The sequence below is a fragment of the Perca flavescens genome, chromosome 13 (genome assembly GCF_004354835.1).
Source record: "Perca flavescens isolate YP-PL-M2 chromosome 13, PFLA_1.0, whole genome shotgun sequence".
NCBI lineage: Eukaryota > Metazoa > Chordata > Actinopteri > Perciformes > Percidae > Perca > Perca flavescens.
This window is the reverse complement of record NC_041343.1, coordinates 34,361,108-34,387,742: the sequence shown is the minus strand read 5'-3', so window position 1 is coordinate 34,387,742 and position 26,635 is coordinate 34,361,108. Positions and strand designations below refer to the sequence as shown.

The following is a 26,635-nucleotide window of genomic DNA, read 5'->3' as shown; positions in this document are numbered from 1 at the left end:
TCAGAGAACAATACCTTCTGTTGTTGTATATATATATATATATATATATATATCTTACTGTTGTTGTATATATATATATATATATATACCTTACTGTTGTTGCAGCACATAAACTTTGTCATCTTCTTTTCACTGCAGCTTGAGTTTCTTTTTCCTACATTTTCCTAGACAAAAAAAATCTCCAACTATTCTGATAATACACACACACAGAGACACACAGACGCACAGAAACACACACACACACACACACACAAACACACACATATACACACACACAACACCACACATACCACATATACACACACACACACACAGACACACAGACACACATATACACACACACAACACCACACATACCACATATACACACACACACACAGACACACAGATACAGACACACACACACACACACACACACACACACACACACAGATACACGTACACACACAGACACACACTGACACACACACACACACAGACACAGACACACACACATAAATTACAACAAAACAGCTAAAAGACAGAAACAGAGACCCAACCATCTCTGCCTGTTGTTCTGCGTGTACCATTCACGTTTATCGCTCCATTAATGAAGATGCGTTTAAGGAAAGTCTGCGTTGCAGAAAATGGGACTGATGGACTCTCAGGCGACCAATGAGGCAGCAGAAGTGCTTTCTGGGTAATTGGAGATGAGTCGTCTTCACTCTGATTCTCCGAAAACACCTTGTGGTTTCCGTGGTGAACGGTTGGTGACGCTCGTCACGGTCCGCTGAGTTTCCTCTCGGCCGACCGGGCAAACATTCAGCGCTCGGCGTGTTGGAAAGTTTCTGTTCGCTCAGCAAGTATTCACATCCTTTACTGCAGTAAAAGTACTAATACCACACTGGATAAATACTCTGTTACAGTAGAAGACCTGCAGGGTCAACACAGGTTTTTAGTTTCCCAAAATATTTTAACTTTTCAAGGTTTTTGTCGCTTATTTCTGGCGGGGTTTTTTGCCTTTCATTCTGATGGTTTATTTCAACCAAACTCCACCAGACTCCATGTAAATAATCAGGACTTTTAGTGTGTATAGAGCCAGCATATTTATTTTGAATGAAGTGTGTTTTACGATGATAAAAGTCCAGATTATTTTCATGGAGTCTGGTGGAGATATGCTGGCTCTATACACGCTAAAAGTCCTGATTATTTACATGGAGTCTGGTGGAGATATGCTGGCTCTATACACACTAAAAGTCCTGATTATTTACATGGAGTCTGGTGGAGATATGCTGGCTCTACACATGCTAAAAGTCCTGATTATTTACATAGAGTCTGGTGGAGATATGCTGGCTCTATACACACTAAAAGTCCTGATTATTTACATGGAGTCTGGTGGAGATATGCTGGCTCTATACACGCTAAAAGTCCTGATTATTTACATGGAGTCTGGTGGAGATATGCTGGCTCTATACACGCTAAAAGTCCTGATTATTTACATGGAGTCTGGTGGAGATATGCTGGCTCTATACACGCTAAAAGTCCTGATTATTTTCATGGAGTCTGGTGGAGATATGCTGGCTCTATACACGCTAAAAGTCCTGATTATTTACATGGAGTCTGGTGGAGATATGCTGGCTCTATACACATGCTAAAAGTCCTGATTATTTACATGGAGTCTGGTGGAGATATGCTGGCTCTACACATGCTAAAAGTCCTGATTATTTACATAGAGTCTGGTGGAGATATGCTGGCTCTATACACACTAAAAGTCCTGATTATTTACATGGAGTCTGGTGGAGATATGCTGGCTCTATACACGCTAAAAGTCCTGATTATTTACATGGAGTCTGGTGGAGATATGCTGGCTCTATACACGCTAAAAGTCCTGATTATTTACATGGAGTCTGGTGGAAATATGCTGGCTCTATACACACTAAAAGTCCTGATTATTTACATGGAGTCTGGTGGAGTTTGGTGATGGTGATTTCGTGGCTGTTTCATGTTAAACTAAAAGGATCTTACTCTTTAACTAAAAGGTCTATCTCTGTAGGGATCCATCCCATAATGTTGTCACACACTTAGAATAATAATCTGAGTCTGTCAGCAGCAACAACAGAACTTGTATTGACTCTAACTGCTGCTGAACATTAGTCCTGTAGGGTTACATTACAGCTCGGTTCTGGTTTAATACTGGACCAGTTCCACAGATTGTTGTTCCATCAGACACTCACACATGGAGACAGAGAGTCCAGGGTGAAAAAAGACAGTAGTTACCCTTTAAAAACTCCCCTGAAAAGCATTGCATTTTCCACATAACTGGACATATTATAGGCTCATATTATGAATGAATGAGCCTATCTTTATTTAAATCAGAGCCATCTCTACTGTGCAACTTTTAGTTTTTCTGGGTCAAAATCTGAACTTTTTTTCAACGTTTTGGACATCTTTTTCGACACTTTTGTTGTCCCAGAAACCCAAATTTCTGATAGGGTTAGGGGTTAGGGTTAGGGGGGTTAGGGTTAGGGGGGTTAGGGTTAGCATTTGAAAAAAATGTAAATGGTTTCTAAACAGTATTCGGACTAAACTTTGACATAGATGAGTCTGTGATTATCCATCAACATACATTACTCTATTATTAGTCAAAATAATTCATCATTTCCTGTTTTTTGACTCAAACATTTGCTATAATTTCCTTTAAAGGAGGTTTATTGACCATGAATTCCAAAAATAAGTGTAACAGTAGTGGTAGTAAGTTGGTGAGTGGGGCGGATACAGTACTGGTGGGAGTGGACGATGGGTCACCGGTCAAAAAAGGGACAAAACATTTTAAAGAAAGTGTCGAAAAAGTGACAAAAACATTGAAAAAAAACCAATTTTTTTTTTATTAGAAAAGATTGAAATGTTACATTTCCGGTCACATTTACTCTGAACATGCATAGCACAAACTACAGTACGACATTCAATACAGAGCTCATGAGAGATAGAAGCGAGATGGTGAAGGAGATGAAAGATAGCAGTTACAATCTGAAAATTAGCTACTAAGTGTAAAGCATTCCCCAGAAAATAATTACAAAAATACAAATAAAAGACTACAGAAGTTCTGATCAGTCTGGCGCAGTTAAGAATATGAATATTCTTATTAACACACAATAAGATGAACCCTCCGTTATAATAATTCACCGTGTTTACAATCAGGGATGTCGTTAAGATCAGTGGATATGATGGAGACGTGCCCAAGACTTGGTCTTTTACAGTTTTTTACTTTTTTTGTTGCTTTTTGACATATTTTAGTTGCTTTTTGACATATTTTAGTTGCTTTTTGACATATTTTAGTTGCTTTTTGACATATTTTTGTTGCTTTTTGACATATTTTTGTTGCTTTTTGACATATTTTAGTTGCTTTTTGACATATTTTTGTTGCTTTTTGACATATTTTTGTAGCTTTGTGTGACTTGTTTGCCACCGTGTTGAGTCTGTCGGCTGCTGAGCTCAGCAGAACACGTCAGCAGCTGATTGGTTCTCAGAGTTCATCAATAAGATCAGATCAGATCATCTCAGGTCATTAGATCTGTTGGTTCTACTGAGTGCTGCACACACACACACACACACACACACACACACACACACACACACACACACACACACACACACACACACACACACACACACACACACACACACACACACACACACACACACACACACACACACACACACACACACACACACAGACACACACACACACACACACACACACACACACACACATACACACACACACACACACACACACACACACACACACACACACACACACACACACACACACACACACACACACACACACAGACACACACACACACACACACACACACACAGACACACACACACACACACACACACACACACACACACACACACACACACACACACACACACACACACACACACACACACACACACACACACACACACACACACACACACACACACACACACACACACACACACACACACACACACACACACACACACACACACACACACACACACACACACACACACACACACACACACACACACACACACACACACACACACACACACACACACACACACACACACACACACACACACACACACACACACAGACACACACACACACACACACACACACACACACACAGAGACACACACAGACCCTCCCCCCAGGGTTTTCAGTATAAAAGCAGAGCAGAGTTTCTGTTCTTCCTCACATCCTCCAGCTCTGATCTCAGCTGCTCCTCTTCATCACACAGTCTCCTCTTCTTCCTCAGGTCAGTTACTCCCCCGTCTCTCCATCCTCAACTCTCTCTTCTTCTTCTTCTTCTTCTTCTTCCCCTCTCTATTCCTGATGTTTTTCCTCTCCTCCTTTCTCTAGACTTCAGTGTCTCTGTTTTGTCTTCTCTCCAGCTTGGTTCCGTCTTCCTCCTCTTCCTCCTCTTCCTCCATCTCCTGAATCTGACAGGGACCCATGTGTTGGCCGAGGCAACATTTCAGACCTTTTTGTCGTTTTTTTGTCCTTATTATCTTGAACTTTTTCTCTGCCTCCTCTTTCCAGACCTTTCTTTCCTCCTCCTCTTCCTGCTGCTACCTCCCAGAGTCTCCTTGTCTCGTCTCACAGGCTGGTCAGTTCAGGACTCTTCATACAGGCACACAGGTTTTATCACTTTTTTCTTTTAAAGATCATTTTCAGGCCTTTATTTTCACAGTACAGCTGAAGATATGAAAGGGGGGAGAGGGGGGGATGACATGAAGCAACGGGACGCAGGTCGGAGTCAAACCCTCGGCCGCTGCGTCGAGGAGTAAACCTCTATACATGTGCGCCTGCTCTACCGGCTGAGCTAACCCGGCCACAGTCTTTCACACTTTTCCCGGTGTCTTTGTCAATTTTTTTCAGCGCCTTTTTACGTTTTTGAATTAATTATTAAAAAAACTATTACTTTATTTCTCTCTAAATTGTATTAAATTGACTAAAACAACCAAAATGAATTTAAAGTAGTGAACCGATGATTCATGTAACTCGTGAGGAGCGTTGTAGAGAACCATCCACGTTGGTATTTTTTGAAAGTTTGGTTGTAAGAAACCCCAAATTTCTGATATAGAAAATGGTTAAAAAATTTGAGGATGGTTAAACTTTTTCTCTGTTCTTTTAGTTTTGGTCCTTTTTCTTGGAAGTTTTTGGCGGGTTTTTAATTAAACTTTTTTGTAACTTCTTACAAAGTTCTTGTCTCCTTTTCACCATTTCCCCTGCGACCTTTTTGCCACCTAACGTAACTCCCTGTATGCCCCCCAGCTCTCCTCCTCCTCCTCTAGCGTCATGGCGGCTCTGTGGCTCCAGTGCGTCTCTCTGCTGGCCGTGCTGCTGCTGGCGTGGCCCGGCTGCCAGGCCGCCGCGCAGCCGCAGCACCTGTGTGGCTCTCACCTGGTGGACGCGCTCTACCTGGTCTGTGGGGAGCGAGGCTTCTTCTACAACCCCAAGAGAGACGTGGACCCCCTCATGGGTGAGACCCCCAATATCCAAAAACTAACTATTTAGTAGTTTTACTCTATACACGCTAAAAGTCCTGATTATTTACATGGAGTCTGGTGGAGATATGCTGGCTCTATACACGCTAAAAGTCCTGATTATTTACATGGAGTCTGGTGGAGATATGCTGGCTCTATACACGCTAAAAGTCCTGATTATTTACATGGAGTCTGGTGGAGATATGCTGGCTCTATACACACTAAAAGTCCTGAATATTTACATGGAGTCTGGTGGAGATATGCTGGCTCTATACACGCTAAAAGTCCTGATTATTTACATAGAGTCTGGTGGAGATATGCTGGCTCTATACACTCTAAAAGTCCTGATTATTAACATGGAGTCTGGTGGAGATATGCTGGCTCTATACACTCTAAAAGTCCTGATTATTAACATGGAGTCTGGTGGAGATATGCTGGCTCTATACACTCTAAAAGTCCTGATTATTTATATGGAGTCTGGTGGAGATATGCTGGCTCTATACACGCTAAAAGTCCTGATTATTTACATGGAGTCTGGTGGAGATATGCTGGCTCTATACACGCTAAAAGTCCTGATTATTTACATGGAGTCTGGTGGAGATATGCTGGCTCTATACACTCTAAAAGTCCTGATTATTTATATGGAGTCTGGTGGAGATATGCTGGCTCTATACACTCTAAAAGTCCTGATTATTTATATGGAGTCTGGTGGAGATTTGCTGGCTCTATACACGCTAAAAGTCCTGATTATTTATATGGAGTCTGGTGGAGATATGCTGGCTCTATACACGCTAAAAGTCCTGATTATTTACATGGAGTCTGGTGGAGATATGCTGGCTCTATACACACTAAAAGTCCTGATTATACAGAAACTACCCTTTAACCCCTGCACCGCGGTGTGTTTTCCCCGCCAGGTTTCCTCCCTCCGAAGGGGGGCGCGGCAGCGGGCGGCGAGAACGAGGTGGCGGAGTTCGCCTTCAAGGACCAGATGGAGATGATGGTGAAGCGAGGCATCGTGGAGCAGTGCTGCCACCGGCCCTGCAACATCTTTGACCTGCAGAACTACTGCAACTAAAAAAACATCTGCCTGGCCTAGCCTAGCCTAGCCTAGCCTAGCCTAGCCTAGCCTGGCTTAGCCTGGCTTAGCCTGGCTTAGCTACGTGGCTAACTTAGCCTGCCCCTCACCTTTCTGAAAAACAACTGCTGAGAAATGAATGAAAGTATTTTTCCTACAAAATAAACCGTTTGTGAATTGAGACATTAAGCTGTGTGGTGTTCATTTCTCTCTTATTTGTCATTTCAGTACACTGTCAACATGAATATGTTCTGTATGAATCATAAGTAGTGAGTAGTAGTGAATACATTAAACATTTTGTAGCTGATCAATTATTGCACCAAGTAATTATTGTATTAGCACAATTTTCCCAGCCCCCCCTCACATTGGGAGTCCTACTTAGATCACATTTAAACTTTTAAAATAATAATAATAAAATTGTTGATATCCTATTTGGCGTTTGAGATGTTGACCAATTAACTCCCAAAGGGCGTGGCTATAAGCACATAAGTAACCAAAAGTCAACATGTGTTGGGCCAATCCTCCCAAAACTCACTGGATGTGTCCACATAACTCTTTGAAATATATCCCCTGACAGTTTGATTCAAAAGCACCATAAAGGGGCTATTAATGCAGAGACATAGGGATGGATATGGATACATAATCAGCATAGAGATCTGAATCTATCACACAACACACAGGCCATGATGTCGGAAATGTGGAACAAGGTGTCCTACACACACGTGAACAACAAAACAGGTACACACACGTGCAGACACAGACACACACATACATAGACACACACAACATACCGACACACACATACACACACACACCCAGACACACACATATACACTCACAGAGACACACACACACACACACACACACACACACACACACACACACACACACACACACAGAGCCAGACACACACATACACACACACACACAAAGACAAACCGACACACACACACAGAGACACACACACACAGAGACACACACACACACACACACACACACACACACACACACATACACACACAGACACACACAAAGACACACACACACACAAATACACACACACAGAGACACACACAAAGACACACACACACACAAACACACACACACAGAAAGACACACATACACACACACACACACAAAGACAAACCGACACACAGACACAGTCACACACACAGACACACACACACACACACACACACACACACAGACACACACAGAGACACACACAAAGACACACACACACAGAGCCAGACACACACATACACACACACACACACACGCATGCACACACACGCATACACACACACACAAAGACACACCGACACACACACACACACACACACACACACACACACACACACACACACACTCACAGAGCCAGACACACACATACACACAGACACACACACACTCAGAGACACACACACACACACAGAGACACACACACACACAGAGACACACACACACACACACACACACACACACACACACACACACACACACACACACACACACACACACACACACACACACACACACACACACACACACACACACACACACACACACACACACACACACACACACACACACACACTCACACTCACACGTGTATGGCAATGTGGAACTATGTGTATATTGAAATCGTTCATAATTATCATGTTTGCCTCCCGCGCTGTGATAACAACTTGTTTCTAGAATCTACTTCATGTGTGTGACTGACTGAAACGGAGATAACCGGACGATAGGCTACAAACGGACACCCGTCTGCTTCTCCGTATCTCATCCACCTGTTGTTCCGTGTTGGTTTGAGCTCACACACCGGCGTCTCTGCCCGGTGGGGCGGGGCGGAGCTGGGTGGGGTCACCTGTCGCTTTGTTTACCTCTCCAGCGCTCTGAGCCGCCGACGTACTCCGGTGAGAACACCGGGAGGACTGATTGGGAGAATAACGGGAGAACTGTCTGGGTGAAATTGTCTGGGAGAACACCGGGAGAACTGGGAGGACTGGGAGAATACCGGGAGAACTGTGTGGGAGAACACCGGGAGAACTGGGAGGACTGGGAGAATACCGGGAGAACTGTGTGGGAGAATACCGGGAGAACTGTGTGGGAGAACACCGGGAGAACTGTGTGGGAGAATACCGGGAGAACTGGGAGGACTGGGAGAATACCGGGAGAACTGTGTGGGAGAATACCGGGAGAACTGTGTGGGAGAACACCGGGAGAACTGAGAACACCGAGAACTGTGTGGGAGAATACCGGGAGAACTGTGTGAGAGAATACCGGGAGAACTGTGTGGGAGAATACCGGGAGAACTGTGTGGGAGAACACCGGGAGAACTGTGTGGGAGAATACCGGGAGAACTGTGTGGGAGAACACCGGGAGAACTGTGTGGGAGAATACCGGGAGAACTGTGTGGGAGAATACCGGGAGAACTGTGTGGGAGAATACCGGGAGAACTGCGGGAGAACACCGGGAGAACTGCGGGAGAATACGGGTGAAATTGTCCGGGTGAATAGCAGGAGAAGACCGGGGGAACACCGGAGGAATAGTCCGGTTGTAGTCTCTGCTGTTAGTGTGCGCGGGTTGTTGCGGCGACGTGATGGAAGATGTTCACCTGAACAACGAGACGTGCACAAACGGTGAGAACTAATATCTAAATTACTGCAGTACAAGTACAACTACCACACCGTGAAATACTGCAGTACAAGTACTACTACCACACCGTGAAATACCTGCACGGTAAATATTACTACTGCAGTAAAAGTGTGTAAAAGTACCATCAGGAGAATGTAATTAAAGTATGAAACCATTGTAGAGGATCCAACCAGTTGTGTGTTTTAATGGTCATATATATATATATATATAAATATACACTACCGGTCCAAAGTTTGAGGTCACTTAGAAATTTCCATTCCAGACAGAATACCTGCTGAGATCAGTTGTATTGTTTTTTTAATCAGAGCAGCAGTTTTCAGATTACATTATGTGTTTACATAATTGCTAAATGGTTCTCGACTGTTGTAGAAAGAAGTGGCTGAAGAAATGCTTGAAATCCATGTTTTTTGGTCTAAACGTCATACCCAAATTAAAAGTAGTACAGCTCCCATATACTTTGACACTCAGGGGTGTGCCTGATATCATTGGAAAGGAAACATTCTCAAGTTTTTGTTACAAGTGTCAGGGCGATTCTAGGCCTTACTGACACAGAGTTACAGAGGCTAGAATGGAGGTGTTTTATTTCCGTCCAAGTCATACATCTGTAAAGTGATTAAAATACACTGCTGTAAACACATCTGACAGGTGACAGACAACACAGCATTAGCCACGTCTCAGCTTACTACAGAAACAATCCAGACACCAAAAGACTCAAAAAATGGATTTTATATGATTTCTTTTCTACAGATATGTCTGTGCGTTTTTTTATTTCCATTTGAAAAGTGCAAAGAAAAAAGCCCAAAAACTACAAAATACAACACTTCTCAAATACACAAACAAACCCACATCAGTCACCTTTCCAATGATATCAGGCACACCCCTGGGTGTCAAAGTATATGGGAGCTGTACCACTTTTAATTTGGGTATGACGTTTAGACCAAAAAACATGGATTTCAAGCATTTCTTCAGACACTTCTTTCTACAACAGTCGAGAACCATTTTGCAATTATGTAAACACATAATGTAATCTGAAAACTGCTGCCCTGGTTAAAAAAAACAATACAACTGATCTCAGCTGGTATTCTGTCTGGAATGGAAATTTCTAAGTGACCCCAAACTTTTGACCGGTAGTGTATATATATATATATATATATATGTATACATCAGATTTTATAAACTACATGTGTTCTGTGTGCAGGAATCTTAATGTTTAAAGTAACTAGTAACTAAAGTAACTGAAGTAACTGAAGTAACTAGTAACTAGAGCTGGAACAGATGAATGTAGTGGAGTAAAAAGTCCAATATTTCTCTCTGAAATGTAGCGGAGTAGAAGTAGAAAGTGGCATGAAAAGGAAGTGTTTGTGTGTGTGTGTGTGTGTGTGTGTGTGTGTGTGTGTGTCTCTGTGTGTGTGTGTGTGTGTGTGTGTGTGTGTGTGTGTGTGTGTGTGTGTGTGTGTGTCTGTGTCTCTGTGTGTGTGTGTGTGTGTGTGTGTGTGTGTGTTGTGTGTGTGTGTGTGTGTGTGTGTGTGTGTGTGTGTGTGTGTGTGTGTGTATAAAATGTCATCCACCTTTTACAGATTAACTCAATAATACATCTAGGAGGATTTAAAAAGATAAAGCAGTGTATAAATGATGATATATCACATTTTGTGTTGATACTCAAAGTGTATTATTTACAGTTGTGTTGATAACTGACTCCATGCTGGCCTGGTTTACGCCCCCCCACATGGGACCAGATGTTCCAAACGTTGGAGGCTAATCAACCCCCGAGGGGACGCACTTTAATTAGTACGACTACTACATTACTTCCTTTGTCTCCAGGAAACTACCTGAAATTAAAGAGTAACTATAGTCGGTAATTCTCACCTGGACCCTTTTCTTCAATGTTTCTTTTTTTGAGTGACTGACAACATTAATGGATGGATCCCTACAGAGATAGACCTTTTAGTTAAAGAGTAAGATCCTTTTAGTTTAACATGAAACAGCCCCGAAATCAACATCACCAAACTCCACCAGACTCCATGTAAATAATCAGGACTTCTATCATCGTAAAACACACTTCATTCAAAGTGGACAGAAACTAAATAAAACTACCAAAAGCCATCTTGGTTCATCTTTCCACTGTTCCAACAATCACCACTCTGGTTTGGTTGAAATAAACCCTTAATTCACCCATTTACATGTGGAGATATGCTGGCTCTATACACGCTAAAAGTCCTGATTATTTACATGGAGTCTGGTGGAGATATGCTGGCTCTATACACGCTAAAAGTCCTGATTATTTACATGGAGTCTGGTGGAGATATGCTGGCTCTATACACGCTAAAAGTCCTGATTATTTACATGGAGTCTGGTGGAGATATGCTGGCTCTATACACGCTAAAAGTCCTGATTATTTACATGGAGTCTGGTGGAGATATGCTGGCTCTATACACGCTAAAAGTCCTGATTCTGATGAGTTATAAAATAAAGCATTTCTGAAATTAATCCTGAGCATGTTTAGTTTTAAAATATGTCATAATTAAAGAAATAGCTGTCTATGTGTTTATAAAGATGGTTGACTTGTCCCTCCATGTTTTCAGCTTAAAGTTATTTAAGTTCCTTCTAACGCTATGAGACTTTATTTGAGGTTGGGGAAGAAACATGGCCTGCAGTGTTGACAGGGTAAATATTGACTCCTCAGGTTACTCTAATCAGCCCAAACCAGTCTGACTCAACCCTTCACACACACACACACACACACACACACACACACACACACACACACACAAACACACACACACACAAACACACACACACAAACACACACACACACACACAACACACACACACACACGGTCAGATTCAACAAACACTCAAAGTGACCCAACGGCTTCTCTCCAGGAAATGTTATTGTGTCGCTATGCAGACAGAAAACATTCATTCATTCATTCATTCAATCATTCAATCTTTATTTATACTTGAGAAATCATTGAGACAAATTAAAAAAGACAGATGCAAGCACACACACACACACACACACACACACACACACACACACACACACACACACACACACACACACACAGAAAATGAGAATACAAGGTTTAAACATCCCATAATATGTTTGTCTCTGCAGGCTCTGGGGTTAGGTTGTGGTGCGGCTCTCAGTCTGCGGTGTGTTTACTGTCCTACACACACCTGAACAACATTACAACAGGTAACACACACACACACATGCAGACACACACACACAGACACACATGCAGACAGACACACACACAGACTCACGCACACACACAGAGACACACATACAAACACACAGACACACACACAGACACACATACAGAGACAAACACACACAGAGACACACATGCAGACACACACACACACACACGCAGAGACACACATACAAACACACAGACACACACACACAAACACACAGACACACACACAGACACACATACAGAGACAAACACACACAAACGCACACATGCAGACACACAAACACACAGAGACACACACACACATGCAGACACACATACAGAGACAAACACATGCAGACACACACACACACACAAACACACACATGCAGACACACCTACACAAACACACACAAACACACACATGCAGACACACATACAGAGACAAACACATGCAGACACACACACACACACAAACACACACATGCAGACACACCTACACAAACACACACAAACACACACATGCAGACACACATACAGAGACAAACACATGCAGACACACACACACAGACACACACACACACAGACACACACACACAAACACACACATGCAGACACACATACAGAGACAAACACATGCAGACACACCTACACAAACACACACATGCAAACACACATACAGATACACACACACAAACACACACACAGACACACACACACACACAAACACACACATGCAGACCCACAACACATTATTTTGTAGCTTTTGAGCTTTTTCTGAACCTTTCTTCACCTTTTCGACTATTCTGTCGCTTGTCTTAGATGTTTTGTCACCTTTTCAACGTTTGTGGGGGTGTGGGGGGCTTTAAGTGACGCCCCCACCACTGTGTAAACCCAGCCCAAAGGGACACCAGGGTGTGTGTGTTCATGTTACAGCGCCGTGCGAGCGGCGTCTCCTGGACTACGGTGATGTCATCTCCAGACATGCTTCCTCTTCAGATCTTAAATCTGTGGCCTCTCAGTCTGCCAGGTACCGGCTGGTATGTCTTTATCTAATCTGGATCGCTGGTGGGACGGCCCAAGAAGTGCTCCGTCACTGCCAGAGATCTGATCAGACTCGCCCTGTTCTCACTGATCAGCTTTTACTTCCCTGAGCCGGTCTGAACCAGGAAAAAAACTGATTTTTAACTTTAGTTACAGCGCTGCTCATGAGTTTAGGAACCCACGGTAAAATTGACTAAAAAGAGGAATAAGAAAAATCATCTTTTGAAAATTGATCTAAATGCCTCAATTAAAAAAAAAAAGAAAACTCCAACCTTTAAGTTCACCAATTTTCTTTGTGAATGAATAATGTATCGTAAATAAATAAATGTTCTTCCTTAAAATACAGGGGGCATAAGTATAGACACCCCTATGTTAAATTCACATAGAGGCAGGCAGATGGTTATTATAAAGGCCAGTTATTACATGGATCCAGGATACTATGCATCCTGATAAAGTTCCCTTGCACCCCCCCTTCATCACATACCCTTCACCATACCTAGAGTCTGGCATGGTTTTATGTCAGTTAGCCGAACAGCTGGTCTGATTTGCATTGAGAGATGATTTTATGGAAAGTACCCCGTGCCAATCTCTAGGTATGGTGACAGCAAACAGCTGTTTCTATTAACTTTTAACCAATCTAATTTGAATTTGTACATGAGATCACTTCCCAATACATTATCTGGGCGGCACTGAATCATAATAGCGTGTTCAAAAGTTGCCTTTGTTGGTGCACAAAAATAGAACAGTGACTGTACCATTTCCTGACACACCATCTAAATCAACACATGCCACTAATATTGGTAGAAGCTGTCACAGGGAATCCAATGTGTATTTTACAGAATTTCCGTAATTTTTCCATACCAAGTTAATTGATATTGAGGCATGTTTTAACTTTTCATATAGGTGTGTCCACATGTTCGTGACCTTATCTTAAATCAAAAAACTAATAAGTACTTCTAATTAGCTTCTCTTAATAGTGTATGTTCAGAACGTGAGTTTGTAGGTGCACAACCTCCCTTCACCTGCGTCAGATGTGCTATATCAGGGCCTATTATTATAAAATTAATTGTTCTTTTATCAATATTTATCACTGGGAAAAACTTCTACTTATTTTAGTGAACATCAGTAAAACGGCATTTCTTTCGCTCGTGCTGAAAAGAGACACTGTTTTTTGGAAACTGTTCTCTTTTAGGCCACAGATTATCTTAAAGGTCCCATGACACGATGCTCTTTGGATGCTTTTATATAGACCTTAGTGGTCCCCTAATACTGTATCTGAAGTCTCTTTTATATAGACCTTAGTGGTCCCCTAATACTGTATCTGAAGTCTCTTTTATATAGACCTTAGTGGTCCCCTAATCTGAAGTCTGTATCCCCTGAAGTCTCTTTTTTTATATAGACCTTAGTGGTCCCCTAATACTGTATCTGAAGTCTCTTTTATATAGACCTTAGTGGTCCCCTAATACTGTATCTGAAGTCTCTTTTATATAGACCTTAGTGGTCCCCTAATACTGTATCTGAAGTCTCTTTTATATAGACCTTAGTGGTCCTCTAATACTGTATCTGAAGTCTCTTTTATATAGGCCTTGACCAACTGCCACTTTGCTCGTTTGAAAGCCATGATGTCTCTCTCTTTCTCTCATGGCTGGGCCAAATTCTCTGGGCGGGCAAAGCAGAGAAAGGGGAGGTAACCTTTTCCCTTATGACCTCATAAGGAGAAGATTCCTGATTGGTCCATCTGAGCTTTCATTTTCTCAAAGGCAGAGCAGGATACCCAGGGCTCGGTTTACACCTATCACCATTTCTAGCCACTGGGGGACCATAGGCAGGCTGGGGGAACTCATGTTAAAAATAACTCATAAAGTGACATTTTCATGCGCTGGGACCTTTCATTTTTCACTGAATATATTGCAGAAGGTAACCCTGCAAGCTGTCTATTGGAGTCTGCTTTGGGAAATATTTTTCATTAATCTAATTAGAAGAAGTATCATATGACTGGACATTACTGGAGGACCCCGGGTGGATTCTGCAGCGAAGGACATTAAAGAAATATTTTTTTCTGTGATCCCTTAAAGGTGCCGTAGGTAGGATTGTGAAGATCCAGGACTTAGCCAAAACATTTGAACATTGACAACTTCTCAGTCCCTCCCCCCTTTCTGCTAAAACCCAAAACGGTCTCCTAAGCCCCTCCCCCCACAAGGGAGAATGAATGCGTGTGCCTGAGCAGAGATTGACACGCAGTTAGACACCCACCTGGCCCTGATTGGTGCACCTGAACAGTTAGACACCTCCCCTGGTCCTGATTGGTGCACCTGAACAGTTAGACATCCCCCTGGCCCTGATTGGTGCACCTGAACAGTTAGACACCTCCCCTGGTCCTGATTGGTGCATCTGAACAGTTAGACACCTCCCCCTGGCCCTTATTGGTCCACCTGAACAGTTAGACACCCCCCTGGCCCTGATTGGTGCATCTGAACAGTTAGACACCCCCCTGGCCCTGATTGGTGCACCTGAACAGTTAGAAACCCCCCTTGCCCTGATTGGTGCATCTGAACAGTTAGACACCTCCCCTGGCCCTGATTGGTGCATCTGAACAGTTAGACACTCCCCTGGCCCTGATTGGTGCACCTGAACAGTTAGACACCTCCCCTGGTCCTGATTGGTGAACCTGAACAGTTAGACACCTCCCCCTGGCCCTTATTGGTCCACCTGAACAGTTAGACACCCCCCTGGCCCTGATTGGTGCATCTGAACAGTTAGACACCCCCTGGCCCTGATTGGTGCACCTGAACAGTTAGAAACCCCCCTTGCCCTGATTGGTGCATCTGAACAGTTAGACACCCCCTGGCCCTGATTGGTGCATCTGAACAGTTAGACACTCCCCTGGCCCTGATTGGTGCATCTGAACAGTTAGACAACCCCCCTGGCCCTGATTGTTGCATCTGAACAGTTAGACACCCCCCCTGGCCCTGATTGGTGCATCTGAACAGTTAGACACCCCCTGGCCCTGATTGGTGCATCTGAACAGTTAGACACCTCCCCCTGGCCCTGATTGGTGCATCTGAACAGTTAGACACTCCCCCTGGCCCTGATGGGTGCATCTGAACAGTTAGACACTCCCCCTGGCCCTGATTGGTGCATCTGAACAGTTAGACACTCCCCCTGGCCCTGATTGGTGCATCTGAACAGTTAGACACCCCCCCCGGCCCTGATTGGTGCATCTGAACAGTTAGACACCTCCCCTGGCCCTGATTGGTGCATCTGAACAGTTAGACACTCCCCCCCCTGGCCCTGATTGGTGCATCTGAACAGTTAGACACCTCCCCTGGCCCTGATTGGTGCATCTGAACAGTTAGACACCTCCCCTGGCCCTGATTGGTGCATCTGAACAGGGAGCTGTGGAATCTTGCAAATCTCACTCCAGGCTGTAGGTGGAGCCAGAGGAGCTGGATTCTTTTTAATGACCTGCTTCATGTAGTTCTACTGGAACATAGGGTCAGTTTCAGCAGATATGACAGAAAGGTAGTTTTATAAGACTTACCTACTGTACCTTTAATGGACAGATAATACACAGAGCAAGTTATTAAGAAATGAGAGTCCAGGACAAACTGTTCCCAGGTTGAGGAGCTGTGAGCTATTTGTGAGTTATTTTTGATCTCAACTTTATATTTGGGTGCAAATCATACTAAGCTGCTGGTTTATTTATAGATAAGGTAATGCAGTTGCTGTTATTTGTTACAGGAACGTATTATTCTTTCTCTTCTCAGCGTGCTAACGTTACATAGGCCTAATAATAGGTCAGAGCGAATTACATATCTAATGGCTAGTTACACTTACTGAATTAATTACACATACATAACATAGCTGCTGTATGCCTTTATTATACCACGGCTATGAACCAATCAGATTGCCTGATTTTAGCTACCCGTTTTATAAGATTTATAAGCATCTGGCCATCAGTGATTTCAGGCCACAACATCAGTTATATTTTTTACACAGTTGTTATTGTAATTGTAATTAAAGACATAAATGGGACCAAAGTGACAAAAATATTTTCTTATAATAAACCACTTTTGTAACATTCATGACAATCAAAATGGGTTGCACTTCTTTTTGTGACTTTAAAATGTGTTTATTCCATCAACCAATCATATTCTCCTGTTCTCAAAAATCTGGTATGTGAGGCCAGTGTTTGTCTGTGTGTGTGTGTGTCCTTCTGTGTGTGTGTGTGTGTGTGTGTGTGTGTGTGTGTGCTTCTGTGTGTGTGTGTTGTGTGTGTGTGTGTGTGTGTGTGCTGTGTGTGTGTGTGTGTGTGTGTGTGTGTGTGTTTGTGTGTGTGTGTGTGTGCTTCTGTGTGTGTGTGTGTGTGTGTGTGTGTGTGTGTGTGTGTGTGTGTGTGTGTGTGTGTGTGTGTCTGTGTGTGTGTGTGTGTGTGTGTGTGTGTGTGTGTTCTGTGTGTGTGTGTGTGTGTGTGTGTGTGTTTGTGTGTGTGTGTGTGTGTGTGTGTGTGTGTGTGTGTGTGTGTGTGTGTGTGTGTGTGTGTGTGTGTGTGTGTGTGTGTGTGTGTGTGTGTGTGTGTGTGTGTGTGTGCTTCTGTGTGTGTGTGTGTGTGTGTGTGTGTGTGTGTGTGTGTGTGCTTGTGTGTGTGTGTGTGTTTGTGTGTGTGTGTGTGTGTTTGTGTGTGTGTGTGTGTGTGTGTGCTTCTGTGCTTAAATGTATCGTTCGATTCAATTAGTGAAAAATGTAATGGTGCACACTGACATTGAGAAATCTGAGAAATGTTGAAACTTGAATTTAACATGATTTTGGATTGGATGGTATTTGAAATACATATATTTAACAGAATCAGCAGAATATTATTCTGAGTTGCATATTTACAGATCCAGCAGCAAATGATAAAACAGATATAAGCCAATTTTACTTTTTATTTTTTTATTGAATCAGTTATTTGATGTTATTTGGACTGAATGTGGGAGGAAACCGGAGCACCCGGGGTAAACCCAAACATACCGCCACAGTAGACAAGACACAAACTGAGAAAGGCTCAGGCCCGATCACCGAACCCTCTCCTTCTAGCTGTGAGCTCACGCTGTTGACCACTGAGGCGGCGCTGAGAGCTCGGGTCCTGCCCCCCATCTAGGTGGCCTCCTGCTCCATTGGTCTGATTGTGCCTTTGACCCTTGTGTCTTCCTTGGGTCAAATTTGACCCCTTTTCAATGTTTTTTTATATCTGAAATTTGGGTTTCTTACAACCAAATTGCCCCAAAACAACATGGATGCATGTAGGTTGTATGGAACCCATACAACCTACATGCATCCATGTTGTTTTATTTAATTTCACAGCATCAAACTGACCAAACTTTGACTTAAACAAGTCTTTGATTCACTCAATTACCTCTGATCTTAAATATTAGTCAAAATAAATCATCATTTTTGCTTTTTTTCCAAGTAAAAAATTAGGTATGATGTCATTTCATTAGGTTTATTGACCATGAATTTAAAAAGAGTTGAAAAGAGGGACAAAAATGTTTTAAAAATGCACATTTTTCAATTTTGACCGAGAATGATGGTGAAGACGACACAAGGGTTAAGGACAGGGACCAGTGGAGGAGACGGTAACCTGGATGTGAGGCAGGACTGGAGCTCTTTACTGATAATGTGTTTTTTATATTTACTGTGGGATGTGGGAGAAACACTCGGAGCACCCGGAGAAAACCCTAACGTAGCAGACACACCACGTTTCACCTAAATACAACCAACCCTGTTTCTACGTCCGCAGATGTTGGAGATGGCTTTGCCCACAGATGAGAAGAACTTGGAGATGGTGCTGCACTTTTTGGTGGCTTCATCAGGTGTTGTTTGACTAAGAAGGCAATATAGTATATCAGTGCTGGTTCCTCTAGATAAATGGAGACCAGCACCTTTTCTGCACCGCCCCACTTCTTACACAAGTCCTGGAGGATGGCCTTGTCCAGGTTTTGAAAGGTCTTCCAGCTGGTATAAAAGTCTACACCCTCGACTTCTGCCCACGTTCTTTCAAACAAATGGCTAATGGTGGCCTCTGACTTTCCAAATGTCCATCTCACTTTTTCTTTCCTTATTATTCGCGAAAGCAGCTTCTCTGTGAATAACTTGACGTAAGCTTTTCTAGTTATATCCCGTGCTGTTGTGTCCTGTGTCGGTTCCCTGGGTGTCTCCTCACATACTGCTCGAGATGCTGCAGCAGTTGCCACGGGCTCCTTGACGACGTGGACCTCTGGTAACTGCCGTGTTGCCAGGGACTGATTTTTTAGATGGTGTTTAACACCTTTGCGCTGTGGCCATTGATCTGGGTGTTCAGCCACCACCCCATCAGTCCCAGGAAATTCCACACTTTGTTTTTGATGTCAGCGTACATGTCACCATGCGAATGAAGAACAATCTCGTTACCGCATGACCTCCTTGTCATTGGTTCTGGCATCATCTCTGGCTGCATCCCACGGATGAGGTCCTTGTAGAGGATATCAGTGAGTTGCTGTGTGAATAACAGCCTTGTACCGAGGGACACGTTCTTGAACTTGGGAATCACATCAACCACATCTCCAACTTGTGGTTTTCACTGTCCGTTGTCTGAAGCAGAGCATCAAAGCTCTTTATGGCTTCCTGCATTATGTCCTCGCTTTCAATATGGGATTTCTTGTTAAATTTAGTCCTCAGATCCTCCAGTATGCGATGAAACCATGTTTTGGCCAAGCGCATCGCAAAAAAGGTCTTGATCTTGCTCTCTATTGCTTTTATGAACTCTTTGAGCTTCTCTTGACATGTTGACCCTGCACCCAGACTCTTGATTTGAGTAATCAGCCGAGAAATGTCTTCTGCAACGTTTCCAATATGCCGGACGCATTCTCGTTGCAGCAGCTCAAACTTGGAGTCTGGCACTAAATCCAAAAGAGGAGTAATTGTCACAGTCACCTCCTCTGTGAGTATTTCTTCAACAGCTGTTAATGTTGACATCTCAATAACACTGTCTTCTGATGAGATGTACCCTGGGACTTCTGGTTCCACACTTCTGATTGGTGATTGAGTGCAGCCATCAGTTTCTTCTGTCTCATGAAATCTCTGATCTTCAGTTTCTTCTGTCTCATGAAATCTCTGATCTTCAGTTTCTTCTGTCTCATGAAATCTCTGATCTTCAGTTTCTTCTGTCTCATGAAATCTCTGATCTTCAGTTTCTTCTGTCTCATGTATTCTCTGATCTTCAGTTTCTTCTGTCTCATGAAATCTCTGATCTTCAGTTTCTTCTGTCTCTTCTGATCTTCAGTTTCTTCTGTCTCATGTATTCTCTGATCTTCTGTTTCTTCCGGCTCCATATCTTCTGTCAGTTCTTCATGGGAGAGGGTCTGACCTGTTGTTTCCTTACGTCTGTTATAACTTGTTGTCTGCTTACGTGCTTGAGTAAGGCACACCATTTTCACCTTCTCTGGGAAAGCCTTTAACATTTGGAAAGCATGACGAAGCATAGCGTTAAGTCTTTGAGGGCGAGTGACGCGCTGAATAATTCCAGGCTCTCTAGCGGGTGTAGGAGTGGAAAGAGCAGAGTTGACATTTTGTACAACCTCTTTACCTACTAAGCCTGTCAAGCGCTGTGAGCTGACATACTCAACTTGGTCCTCAGTGTTCAGAGCTCCTGTGAAACTCTGATAAAGTGTGTCGCCCAGATTGGACAGAACACGCTCCTCAGAAACAAAACACTCCTCAGACGCCCAAGCATTTTCTCTCCTAAGAGTTTTTAACCAGACTTTTGACAAGGCTGTTATGATGTCTAGAAGCAGGTCAGCCGTCATGATTTTTGTGGCATCATCGGGGGTGCAGGATCTCAACGATTCCCGCTGTTCTACTGTTATCCTTTTAAAAAAGGATTCAATCAGCGGGCGAATGGTATCTTCTGACACCTCCGGCACTTCTTCTGTCTCTGATTCAGGATCTTCTCCACCCTCCGGCAATTCTTCTGTCTGTGATACGGTGTCTTCTGTCTGTGATACGGTGTCTTCTGCACCCTCTGGCACTTCTGTCCGTGCTGATCCGGTATCTTCTGAAAACTCCGCATTTCTTCTGTCTGTGATGTTTAGACACGATAATTGTAAAATCCAACTGTGTTGGCCTTTGTTCCCGTGCTGTGTAAAAGAAGTATGATCTGTTGTGTGCCAAGGACTCTTTGCGGTGTAATGGAAAGAGGTATTAAGTGGCCTAGAGAGGTTTGATAATCGTTTTGTGAGAATAAGTGTAAGTGACAACCTTGGTCCAGCTCTAATGAACAGAAATGGAATGGATTTCCTTTCTGAAGTCCTATATATAAAGAGATGTGTATGACATCACAAAGATCAAGGATCAAAGCCATTTAGAATCTTCTGACGTCAGAGATCAAAGCTCCACCCACCCAACAACAACAGCAACTGTTGCTAGGCAACATCAGCAAGCACACTGTGGCAGGTTTGTAAAACTGGCAACATTCCAATGTGGATTTTTAAAAACCAACAGCCAATAAAAACTATCCCAGCTGTTTTTGGGATAGTCTGCAGACACACACACACACACACACACACACACACACACACACACACAGACACACACACACACACACACACACACACACACACACACACACACACACACACACACACACACACACACACACACACACACACACACACACACACACACACACACACACACACACACACACACACACACACACACACACACACACACACACACACACACACACACACACACACACACAGAGACACACACAGACACACACACACACACACACACACACACAGCGACACACACATGCACTCAGACACACACACACACACACACACACACACACAAACACACTCAGACACAGACGTACTGTACACACACACACACAGACGTACACACACAAAGACACACACTCACAGAGACACACACACACTAACACACACAGACACACTCACACAGACACAGACGTACACACATAGACACAGATGTACACAGACACAAACACACACAGACGTACACACACACAGACCCACACTCACAGAGACACACACACACACACACACACACACACACACACACACACACACACACACACACACACACAGACACAGATTGGGCCGGTACCCAGGGGCCTCCACTATCTGTACCTCTTCATATCTTTGCTTTCAATCAAATTACTTAATTGATGAATTGAGTAAGTGAGCGAATGAGTGTTTGTGTCCGTGTGTGTGTTGAAATTTATTTGCACATAACAAAAATGTTGTGATGGGTTTGCCGGCAGTGACCGTATCCTGACGATGAGTCCGTTAACGTTACCGGGGGGATTTGAATAGCGACAGACGCCAACAGTTGTCAGTGTGTGAACGTTTGACTAACCAACAGAATGGACCACAAACATTGTTTAAAAACGGTGGAGCAGCAAAGCCAAAAAAGGACAGATGAGACACTAGCTAAGTCTCCGTCCACTTGACAATCGAATTATCTGAAGTTCGGTAAAAAAACTCCTGTGAATAAAGCTGAGTGTGAAAGTGAGTTTCCATCCAACAGCTTTAAAGAGAATAAAAACCTGTTCGTAAAGAGGTCACATGCTGTTTTGCGATTAAATAGGTATATCGAATTGATTTGAGACATTTTAAGGTGTTTCCGTTCATTTTTGCACTGAATCGCACAAGATTCAAGCAAAGATTTGGGAACAAAGTTTTGCTAGACAAAAGTAGTTGTTGTTGTTAATATTAGAAGCCGAGGAAGCTCCGATGGGCCTTTGGCCGAGGATCTGATCCAGCTCATCAAAAAGGTGGAACTCTCCTTTTATTTTCCCTCCGGCACCGCTGAGAGACACCTTTCTTTTTGGAGACATGTTGCTGTTTGAGCTCCTTCCTTGTCCTAACCTTTGTAGGTCATTTCCTTCGCGAGTTCCTGATAAATGATGGCATTTCTTAGATTTTTGCTATCTAAAATAGCTGTTATATTTTGCTCGTAAATTATATTCAAAAAGTCTCCTTGTTGGTCTACTTCCATCATGTCTTTGTTGACACCTGTCATGTGTGCAAACAGAGCGGAAATACTGGGCGGAAATGAACTACAACTTCTTCTTCTTCGTTTTGTGGCGGGTTGCAACCATAAAATGACCTAAAACTTAATCGCAATTCATTAATTTATTCGGCAAATAACGTTTCCATCAGCGTTTATCACATAAGCCGTATATATCGATCAAGATAAAATCCGATGAGACCGAACGTATTTCATTTGAATCGATATTCATGAAATTCCATCGAATTTTACTGTTTCCATGACGGCATTTTTCATTCGATATCACGTAATTCGGCTAAAACGTGTGGGTGGAAACATAGCTACTGTAACATTACTTCAGAAAAACATCAACCAACTCACTAGCTCACTAACAAAGTGGGGAATATTGATAACGTTAACGGTACTAGTGAAGAGGACAGTAACCGAACAGCCACTAACTTACTAGTTCAGCTGTCCTACCTCGACTAGTTAACGGGACGACGCTGGTATTTTTCTTCCAGGACCTGTTGCAGGATGTTATCCAGAAATGCAACAACAGGAGAAGGGAATGCGTTACACTATAGCGTACCCGGCTGTGCTGCGAGTGATTGTAGATAATATTAGACAAACTTTCAGCTGGCCGGAGGAGGTCAGTGAGTTCCTGTCTACAAAAACGTAAAGGTCCCATAACATGGTGCCCTTTGGATGCTTTTATATAGACCTTAGTGGTCCCCTAATACTGTATCTGAAGTCTCTTTTATATAGACCTTAGTGGTCCCCTAATACTGTATCTGAAGTCTCTTTATATAGACCTTAGTGGTCCCCTAATCTTGTATCTGAAGTCTCTTTTATATAGACCTTAGTGGTCCCCTAATACTGTATCTGAAGTCTCTTTATATAGACCTTAGTGGTCCCCTAATCTTGTATCTGAAGTCTCTTTTATATAGACCTTAGTGGTCCCCTAATACTGTATCTGAAGTCTCTTTTATATAGACCTTAGTGGTCCCCTAATACTGTATCTGAAGTCTCTTTTATATAGACCTTAGTGGTCCCCTAATACTGTATCTGAAGTCTCTTTTATATAGGCCTTAGTGGTCCCCTAATACTGTATCTGAAGTCTCTTTTATATAGACCTTAGTGGTCCCCTAATACTGTATCTGAAGTCTCTTTTATATAGACCTTAGTGGTCCTCTAATACTGTATCTGAAGTCTCTTTTATATAGACCTTAGTGGTCCCCTAATACTGTATCTGAAGTCTCTTTTATATAGACCTTAGTGGTCCCCTAATGCTGTATCTGAAGTCTCTTTTATATAGACCTTAGTGGTCCCTAATACTGTATCTGAAGTCTCTTTTATATAGACCTTAGTGGTCCCCTAATACTGTATCTGAAGTCTCTTTTATATAGACCTTAGTGGTTCCCTAATACTGTATCTGAAGTCTCTTTTATATAGACCTTAGTGGTCCCCTAATACTGTATCTGAAGTCTCTTTTATATAGACCTTAGTGGTCCCCTAATACTGTATCTGAAGTCTCTTTTATATAGACCTTAGTGGTCCCCTAATACTGTATCTGAAGTCTCTTTTATATAGACCTTAGTGGTCCCCTAATACTGTATCTGAAGTCTCTTTTATATAGACCTTAGTGGTCCCCTAATACTGTATCTGAAGTCTCTTTTATATAGACCTTAGTGGTCCTCTAATACTGTATCTGAAGTCTCTTTTATATAGACCTTAGTGGTCCCCTAATACTGTATCTGAAGTCTCTTTTATATAGACCTTAGTGGTCCTCTAATACTGTATCTGAAGTCTCTTTTATATAGACCTTAGTGGTCCCCCTAATACTGTATCTGAAGTCTCTTTTATATAGACCTTAGTGGTCCCCTAATACTGTATCTGAAGTCTCTTTTATATAGACCTTAGTGGTCCCCTAATACTGTATCTGAAGTCTCTTTTATATAGACCTTAGTGGTCCCCTAATACTGTATCTGAAGTCTCTTTTATATAGACCTTAGTGGTCCCCTAATACTGTATCTGAAGTCTCTTTTATATAGACCTTAGTGGTCCCCTAATACTGTATCTGAAGTCTCTTTTATATAGACCTTAGTGGTCCCCTAATACTGTATCTGAAGTCTCTTTTATATAGACCTTTAGTGGTCCTCTAATACTGTATCTGAAGTCTCTTTTATATAGACCTTAGTGGTCCCCTAATACTGTATCTGAAGTCTCTTTTATATAGACCTTAGTGGTCCCCTAATACTGTATCTGAAGTCTCTTTCCTGAAATTCAGCCTTGGTGCAGAATTCCAGCCACTAGAGCCAGTCCCACAATGAGCTTTCCTTAGGATGTGCCATTTCTGTGTCTGAAGCTATTGAGGAGGAGAGAGAGGGGGGAGGAGGCAAGGTGGAGAGTGGGGGTGAGGCCTTGACCAACTGCAACTTTGCTCGTTTGAAAGCCATGATGTCTCTCTCTCTCTCATGGGTGGGCCAAATTCTCTGTGAGGGCAAAGCAGAGAAAGGGGAGGTAACCTTGTTCCTGACCTCATAAGGAGAAGATTCCTGATTGGTCCATCTGAGCTTTCATTTTCTCAAAGGCAGAACAGGATACCCAGGGCTCGGTTTACACCTATCTTCCTCTTCAGATCTTAAATCTGTGGCCTCTCAGTCTGCCAGGTACCGGCTGGTATGTCTTTATCTAATCTGGATCGCTGGTGGGACGGCCCAAGAAGTGCTCCGTCACTGCCAGAGATCTGATCAGACTCGCCCTGTTCTCACTGATCAGCTTTTACTTCCCTGAGCCGGTCTGAACCAGGAAAAAAACTGATTTTTAACTTTAGTTACAGCGCTGCTCATGAGTTTAGGAACCCACGGTAAAATTGACTAAAAAGAGGAATAAGAAAAATCATCTTTTGAAAATTGATCTAAATGCCTCAATTAAAAAAAAAAAGAAAACTCCAACCTTTAAGTTCACCAATTTTCTTTGTGAATGAATAATGTATCGTAAATAAATAAATGTTCTTCCTTAAAATACAGGGGGCATAAGTATAGACACCCCTATGTTAAATTCACATAGAGGCAGGCAGATGGTTATTATAAAGGCCAGTTATTACATGGAT

The 26,635-nt window shown here is 42.8% G+C and overlaps 2 protein-coding genes across 3 annotated transcripts in view; both read left to right on the top strand.

Moving 5' to 3' along the window:
* The first annotated feature begins 550 nt into the window (after positions 1-550).
* Positions 551-6,793, top strand: ins (preproinsulin). 2 transcript variants are annotated; one of them, XM_028596188.1, is made up of 3 exons: positions 551-679; positions 5,318-5,525; positions 6,444-6,793. In XM_028596188.1, exons 2-3 carry the CDS (start codon positions 5,342-5,344, stop codon positions 6,602-6,604), a joined length of 345 nt encoding a protein of 114 aa, XP_028451989.1. In that variant the 5' UTR covers positions 551-679; positions 5,318-5,341; the 3' UTR covers positions 6,605-6,793. The 2 variants fall into 2 exon arrangements, with proteins under 2 accessions (XP_028451989.1, XP_028451988.1); XM_028596187.1 differs by lacking the exon at positions 551-679 and adding an exon at positions 4,591-4,681.
* Positions 6,794-8,878: 2,085 nt separating this feature from the next.
* Positions 8,879-26,635, top strand: part of nipal4 (NIPA like domain containing 4) — a 40,346-nt gene continuing 22,589 nt past the window's right edge. Inside the window, exons 1-2 of the mRNA XM_028596183.1 lie at positions 8,879-9,246; positions 12,381-12,461. Coding sequence (XP_028451984.1) covers positions 9,207-9,246; positions 12,381-12,461 — 121 coding nt within the window. The 5' untranslated portion in view covers positions 8,879-9,206. The remainder of the gene's footprint in view (positions 9,247-12,380; positions 12,462-26,635) is intronic.

What these genes read in the sequence shown, in the direction of transcription:
- ins (XM_028596188.1), top strand. Translation starts at nt 5,342, where the DNA reads ATGGCGGCTCTGTGGCTCCAGTGCGTCTCTCTGCTGGCCGTGCTGCTG. An exon ending in AGACGTGGACCCCCTCATGG is followed by an intron (nt 5,526 to 6,443) that starts GTGAGACCCCCA and finishes TTTCCCCGCCAG; the next exon opens with GTTTCCTCCCTCCGAAGGGG.